This window comes from Aplysia californica, unplaced genomic scaffold, assembly GCF_000002075.1.
Source record: "Aplysia californica isolate F4 #8 unplaced genomic scaffold, AplCal3.0 scaffold00318, whole genome shotgun sequence".
Taxonomy (NCBI): Eukaryota; Metazoa; Mollusca; class Gastropoda; order Aplysiida; family Aplysiidae; genus Aplysia; species Aplysia californica.
In genome coordinates, this window is record NW_004797588.1 from 233,170 (window position 1) to 241,560 (window position 8,391).

Below are 8,391 nucleotides of genomic sequence, written 5' to 3' on the forward strand. Positions count from 1 at the left end.
AAGATACTTTCCCGATTATTTTGGCGGTTGAACATACAATATGAATTCCGGATTTGTTTTCATTCACAACTCAGAGTCGCCGCCTCGAGTAAGATTCTTGTGTGATATCTACAGGCCATATCTGGTCCCATTTCACTTTGATTACCCTGTCAAACAGGTCAGCCTTCGCCCCTGGCAAAGCAGGCCTGCGATCGACATAATAGTTACTCAAATTGTGACAGTTTCTTGAAGCAAAATAAAATCAACGCACTTTCAATCTGCGATTCCTCCAAATTCCAGGACTGTCAAAAGTCGTTTCCAACAGTTCTTTTAAGATCGTTTACAGAAATACATGTAGTACTGTTTTGCTTAAAATCAAATTACAAACAGAATTAAAAGTATTACATTGCAATGAAATAAGTGATTCTGCTCAGTGTCGTATAATCCAGGGCCTTTATTCAACTCTGAAGGACTACAAATTTCGAGACAACATTTAGAGAGGTGTGCAAAATACCAGAAATCGCACTGACGTTTATGTCGATCCTCAAGGACATTATTGACAGCATGCCCGACTTCGTCAACAGAATAATGGACACTTTTGCTCTAGCAAAAGAACGAAAGGAAAACTTAATCTTCAAATAGATTTTCTAAAAACAGGTAGGATGAAGAAAACATCTAATTTACATGCCCTTGACTATCTTCAACCTGCTTTAACCTAATTATGCACGCCCACTTTTTAGACCCACGAGCCGCCCCTAGGTTAAAGCTAAATAATACCTTTGTGCTAATAATCGTTCCGTATTACAATTATTATATTATAGACATAATATTATCTTCTTTGATCCTCACAAAGACAAATCGTCGCCTGGGAAGACACAGTCAGCTATCTGCATTTTCTACAATGTTACAGCAGAAAAAAGAAACATGTTTCTTTTCTCTGTGAAAAAGTGGACTATTTTTTCCCCTCGCAAAACAATATTTATGTGACTGTGCTTCATTTTTACAATAATTTTTGTTCTCAGTTATTTGTCATTTCATTGCCATGGGGTCCTTTCCAGGCAGTGGATGGCTGCATTTGAAAGAACATATAACGTTTCTGGATGGTATTGATCATGACATCGATACTCAATGGTTTGTAATGTTTTTAAGGCTTCAAAAACTATGTTTCCAAACTAAACAACTTTTTTTCACCAAAATTCTACTTAGTGAGGTTCCATTTCAACACCCCAATACGTGTTTTTCATCGCTTTTATCTATTGATAAAGATTGAGAGGATTGGACAGCTGTGCTTTAAAAACATAAATGTACTTAAAATCCTCTTTCTTGGAATGCCCAGGCTCACCCAGACTCTCCCTTCAGCGGCCCCCTAGTACCTTGAGTTTGAGACCCCTGATTTAGAGTTTTGTAGCAGCACCGAGGGATAAAATATGTCCCGTCCCTGTCGCGACGGAACACCTGTCCACTGACAAAAAGACAAGGAGTCACTCCCTTTTGTTGTGATGCCTTCCATACATTTGCATTGCGCAACGCATGAAAATATTATACAACCATTTTAGACATTTGATGAGTGCCAACTCAGAATTGTTTTTCCAGTTTACTGACTTCCGAATTAAAGTTGGTGGGTTGCTGGAAACATATCGGACGAGATCGGGGCTCCTTTCACCATTGCCAAAAATGTTGCTGGAGTGGAGAAGGAAGCTGATAAGGATTTGACACTGGCCAGCATGGAGGCTGCTAATGACGGTTTCTGGGTTGTCACAAGGACCTTTAAAGGTTTTCTTTTGAGATCACTGCAGCAAAACTAAGCTGGCAGAGAACAATTTCATTCTGTACGACGAGTAACTACATCGCGGACTTCATACAAAGCTAGCCCAGTGCTTTTTAGTGATGGGTTTGCATATCAAAGCAGAAATGGTATTCTGATGAGTGCCAAAAGCCAGCTCACTGGAAAACAAGGAGTTGTTATTGGACATATATAATATTGAAAAATGACAACAGATGGAGGCAGAAAGAGAGCACTATAATAATGTATGCCATTTGTGTAGCTCATATAATTAATTTACAGTGATCAATGCGCTTTACATGGCATAAGTAGCCCACAAGGACCTTAACATATTAATACATGCAGGTAAATATAAAAACAATGAATGCGAATACCTTAATTAAGCAAAACGGACTTAATAAAAATGATGGGTAAACAATCCCCCCCCCCCCCCACCAAAAAAAACACAAAAATTTAATGAAAATTCTATTACAACAGTCTAATAAACTGAAGCAATTTTACAATACATGTATACGGTACAAGAAGTATTCAAATATATCGCAATGATCTGTCTGTCTGTCTGTCTGTCTGTCTGTCTGTCTGTCTGCCACCTCCCCCCCCCCTCTCTCTCTCTCTCTCTCTCTCTCTCTCTCTCTCTCTCTCTCTCTCTCTCTCTCTTTCTCTCTCACTCTCTTTTATATATATATATATATATATATATATATATATATATATATACCCTTCTCCCTCCGAGAACTAACATTGACAACACACTCTATGGAACATAACAGCAACTGCAGCAAACCTGCACTTATCACTACATGGCATTGGACAGAAGGGCGAGAGCCCAGCTGTTGCTGGATCGATAACAATAAACAACATATTATATATATATATATATATATATATATATATATATATTGGGTTCTTCTCAGTGCGCCGTCTGGCTTTCTTTCTGACCTTGGTTAGTTCTTCTAGTTCTTTGTCCTCATGAGGGCGGAACTTCTTAGGGTTCCCTCTTGGAATCGCTTCCTTAGCAGTTGTCTTTAGTGCTGTGGTGATGTCCTTGTAGCACTCACCAATTGGGTTGGCCGTGCATACATCAAGGAGTCTGCTTTCTGATTTCTGTTGGTAGAGCTCCCAGTTTGCTTTCTTGTAGTTCCAACTGCGTCTTGTGGGGTTGGTCGGTTCTCGTTTCCTGTTGCTGGATATCTGCAGTAGGTTGGGCGGTTGTCACTTCCTATGTCATCTAGGACAGTCTTGGGGCAGTGCAGGTGAAGGTCAGCAAAGAGCAAGGTCAAGTCTAGTCAGATGAGAGTTCCGATGGCTCTTTGAAGTAGGGTGGGAGGTGTCTTGTCATTCTGAAGAGATATGAGGTTGCTTGATCTCAGTAGTTCTGCAAGAACTGTTCCTGTCGTGTCTGTATCACTGTATCCCACAGTGGAGAGTGTCCATTGAACTCTATCTCAAGAATGGTATGTTTAAAAGCCCTTAAATATACCTGTGACAATTACTTTGAAACTCGACTTTTGATCTGACTGGCAGGAATGGCCACGACCATGACGTATCAGAAAAATGTTAGCGGACTACTCACTTCAGCTGTATACAGATCAGCTAAAAACAAAACTGTTGTCGTTAAAATGGTATTTTGTACTATTGATAAAATGCATCTTGATTCCATAAACGTTCAGGTTTTTACTAGTCGTATTGTTTATGGCACATCAGAAAGCCCTGCCAGAGCAATGAGCTAAACAATTCTTTCATTATGCAGTCTTAATTTTTTTTTAAAAACAACATTTAAAAAACAACCAAAAAATGCACATGCATTCATCCTTTTATAACGCAAAAGCAATGCGTGTGATTTTTTTCAACCCATCAGCTGTCAGATGTGGCACGGCACTGGATCGCTGGACTTGTCAAACATGGACCTGGTCTGACAGCTCTTTGTATGCCCACGGTGAACTGTTACCGGTAAGAAACGTTCCAGTCACAGCTGACCAGGGTCTGTTGTACACCGGGTTGTGCTTTTAATTTTGTTTCCTTTTCGCGCGCTTTTTGAATTCTCAAAGCTCTCGCTTTTTAGAGAAATCCACCTTCTCAAGTCGTTCGCAAAAGTTATTATTTTTTCCTGATAAGTGTATTACGGCACTCGCAACTGCATAAGGTCATATCAGCGTGCAGGACACTCTAAACATTTTCAGGTTTGTGGGAATTAATTTTGAATTTTGCCCGAATGGTGACTGAAGCCTACTATTATCAATTGTTGGGCCACCAAGGGATATTTAACCTGCGCGACTTGTACAGGGGACCTCCGAGATTATTTTCTGAGAAAGGCTAGGTGTTACAACTTACCTACCCTAAGATCAGGGGTGTTGCTGAAAGATTCATTACTTTCACAAATGTTTCAACAGAACCTGCCACGTTAAGACACGTCTATTTGCGCTGGTAACACATACACAGCATGACCCACATGTATAAAGCACGCCGAGCTTTTTATTGGTGTTCTTTTTTTTTCTTTTATTTGTTTTTTCTTTGTTTCGTGGTAGGCCTACTTTCTGTTCATACTTGTTTTCTGAACTGCATGGCACAGTAACGTTGGGGTTAAACTGTGCCTAAGTATGGGGTGGCTGTGTACTGGCAAACATCCCGTAGTACGACAGACATTATTATACATTACATTAGCGACTCAACAAATGGCGAAAAACGGAAAGGCCAAAACGCGAAACCACGCAAAAAAATACCTGGTGCACAGTACAATAATAATATATCAAGAGTAACTTCACTTCTTATCTCCGCAAACTGCTGTCAGATGTCAAATTACTTCCCGGCAATTGCCTAAAACCAGATCTCTTTTAATAGTTATATCATTAGATAAAAAAAACTATTAAAATAAGTCCACTTGTTTTTTTTTCTAATTACCAATTTAGTGACATACATATGCCACTTTTAGATTTCGTACCAAAAGAGGGTCCCAGCCTAGTGGGTTTACCCCTCAGGAGATAAATACATGTAGATAAAACTTCATGGCCCATCGTTACTTAATGTGGGCATACTGTGGGAAGCCATTTTATTAAGATTTAAAAAATTCACCCTATTACAGGCGTATTGGAAAGGAACGTCTTCCAACAAGGAGCGATTGGTCTGTGCTGGACAGGAATGCGACTTTCGTTGTGCGGAAAACCCGCAAGAACAACATCTACGTAGAGGACAGACTCCCCAGCTCAGCCGGAAATCCTTATCTGGTCATGGCTGCCACAGTGGCCGCCGGTATAGACGGGATCAGGAACAAGGTACGGTTAACGAGGGAAACATCTGGGTCACCAGCTAACAGTGGAAATAAGCGCGGTAAACAATACAAACTGCCTTCCTTGTTCAAAGCATTTTCGTTGATCACTGACTCAGACAGACATGGCTCCAAGTAGCTCGAAGTATCAATGATCTTCTGCTCTGTCAACTGCACCAATTCCAGAAACAAAAAATCCAAATGTGAGTTTCTTTCGATCCCCTCTCTTTCTCACTCTCGCTCTCGCTTAGCTGAAGCCTTTCACATGAACCGGTTTTTTTTTCAAGCACGAACAAGGAAACTTATCGAAAGTGGAAACACATCAGTTTTGTATGCCCCACTTGTCTCCCTTTGTCCTTTCACATAAAAAACGGCATTCATCGAAAAATTCAACTAACAAAGTACCGAGTCTTCAGTACAGAAAAAACCCACCTTCACCTTTGTCAACTCCAGTAGTCCAAGAGTACAAAATAGTGGGTTATTCTTATTAGGATAAAACAGAATTGGTGTTCTTTAAGTGAGCGTTTGGTATGAAATATAATATTATTATAATATAATTATTGTCTCTGGTTATATACATTATTACCCCCATGTGAGTTTCAGATTGTTTAAACATGTTACACATACAACCTTACAGGTGAAACGATGGATGGGCAATAATTAATTTTTGAAAACACTTTGTTCTTATTGAATCATAATCGCCAAGTCTCCTTATCGTTTCATTACTTTGCGATAATGCCAATTCACAGATACCCCTGCAAAATAAGACAGAAGATTTCTGTGTCCTTCCACCGGACCTTGAGACAGCCTTGACCTGCCTACAAGAGGACGCTGTGCTGGTGGGTGCCCTGGGCAAAGACCTGGTCGAACTCTTTGTGGCAACCAAAACAATGGAGATCCATCACCTTAAGAGTATGGGGCAGACCAGCGGCACAGACAGCTTTCAGAACGAGTATCATCTTTACTTTCAAAATGCTTAATGTACTTGAGATAAGTATTGCTCTCTAGAAGTGCGTCGGGGCACCCATATTTGTGACGGTATAATGATAATTGCATAATGGAATTGTTTGATCTCTCTGTATTGTTGTTGAAACACCACGTGAAGACACTGTGTTCAGGTATGATGACTTACTATAATGTGTTATTTTTCCTTTCCATTGTTGACAGTTGCACCGTGATTTAACTGCGAGACAAACTGTTCCAATATTAAACACTACTCTTTTTTTCCAGGCTGCTTTAAAACCAGCACAATGAATATATGCCATTTATATTGAAATAATAAATTTACTTGTATCCCTGAGGGAAATCGGAAAACATAATTTTTAATTTTTGAGTTATGTATTAAAGTTGAGGTTTTGTTGAGAATGAAGCTAAGAAAGTCCAAAGATCCTTTGCTTTCTGACATATTTTGGGTATACTTCATTTGAGTTGTAGTATGAAGACCTACAATGTGCACACTCACTCACAGATTTCAAAACTCGTTCGCTCGCAAGACCCAACCTCAAAACAATCTAGCATTTCTTCATTTTTTCTTTGCTTTAATGTAGACATTTTTTCATCCCCATCGACACGATTCAGATCATTTTGGAGGCGGGCTTCTACACTGCCTGTCAAAGTCAACTTGTCACTGGAATGCATACAACGTTCAAGCAGAAAGACAGAGATACATTGTACTCGATTAAAATTTTCCCAACACAAGAGAATCTAATTCTGGTCTTCTGCATGTCAAAGTGGTACACCACAGAAACCCGCGTCTTGTATTTCATTTTTCCGTGTTTTAAGATAGTGACACAAAAGAAAGTGACAGTGGCTTTGAACTTACTTAATACCATCATCATCAATACCACTTATAATGTACACCTTTTCCCGACCAAACATCAATTTGGGTTATTCAAATGAATTACATGTATAACAGAATTTTCTCAGCATAGTCAAATCAATATCAACACAGAGGAAGAAAACATAATACTAAGAAACTCAAATATAAAAATAAAGTATGACATTTAACAGTAGAAAGTTCAAATTCAACAAGGAAAATGAATTTGTGACGTCATATGCCAGTTCAATTTCAACATAATATTATCAGAGACCTAGCAATATAAACAGGCAGTACAGCTTGGCCAGACCACGAATCTGACCAATCCCGTGACAACAGGAACTGCGGCGGTAAACTCAAACAAACTTGCTGATTCGAAGAACACACACTGTAAGTGGTGTGCAATAAACTGCACTAATAAAAAACCAGACGATCTGAATTTTTTTTAAAGCGTTTTCCTAAAGACCCTTAAAGGTAAGTTAATTGGTGGATAAGTAGATAAAACTTAAATAGAGTATTATTCAGAAAAAATTTGTTTCAAAACACACACCTTTGTATTCACCATGAATGAAGGCGTGTGTTGTAACTTGTGTTCTAAATAGATCTAGATCTAGATCTATATCTCATAGATCTAGATCTAGATCGAGATTCTAGATATAGATAGATCTGTTGTAAATCTAGGTTTTAGATCTAGGCTTCCTCGCATCTGGAGATAGATTCTTTGGTTTAGATTATCTAGATCCAGATCTAATCCAGTGCTCATCTCCCAGTCAAGATCTAAATCTAGATCTAGATCGAGATTCTTTGGCACTTCTTCGTGTATACAAATGTCAGACTTCAATACAAAGTGAAGTGCTTTGCACAAATTCACTAAAACAAGCAGAGGAAGGCAGAAATATTTCAACATTTGTAATACAAAACAAATTGGATTTACTCCAGTACACTTGCATCAGGAAATAGATATGGTGAGTGGTGAGTTGTGTATAAATCTCTATTGCTCTTTCTTTCTCTCCATTTCTCTCTCTCTCTCTCTCTCTTGTTCTCTTTTCCTCGTCTTCTTCATTGTTGTTGTTAGATAATTTAGGAAGCTAATGTTATTTGATATGCCAAAGTTGTCTAGAATTTTAATGTTGTTATTGCTGCTCATAATCGTTATTGTTGCTGTCCCCCTCGCCCTTTCTCCATATTAATGATGTTGCTGTTGCTGTTGCTGCTGTTCTTGCCCTAATGTTGTTGTCGTCATCGTTGTTATTATTGTTCTCTCTCTCTCTCTCTCTCTCTCTCTCTCTCTCTCTCTCTCTCCCTCTCTCTTATTTTCCGAAACATTATGACGATGAGGACAACACTTTGCACCGAATATGTTTATTGTTACATATATGAATTAAATATAAAAGAAAATAATGACATTATTAAGTGTTCATATTTTGACATTTTCATCTTAGTAGATTCAGTGGTTGCTGGTGTAATGTGCTTTTGTTGCGAGAACCTTTCAGTTTGATATTACCGACAATCACAATCACGAGTAGCTTCCTGTCTACACCAACGACATCC

General features: G+C 38.9%; 1 protein-coding gene across 1 annotated transcript in view; it reads left to right on the top strand.

Moving 5' to 3' along the window:
* LOC101856357 (glutamine synthetase-like) overlaps nt 1-6,035 on the top strand; it is a 13,201-nt gene extending 7,166 nt beyond the window's left edge. Inside the window, exons 4-6 of the mRNA XM_005102259.3 lie at nt 3,621-3,712; nt 4,842-5,031; nt 5,774-6,035. Coding sequence (XP_005102316.1) covers nt 3,621-3,712; nt 4,842-5,031; nt 5,774-6,004 — 513 coding nt within the window. The 3' untranslated portion in view covers nt 6,005-6,035. The remainder of the gene's footprint in view (nt 1-3,620; nt 3,713-4,841; nt 5,032-5,773) is intronic.
* Nucleotides 6,036-8,391: the final 2,356 nt, after the last annotated feature.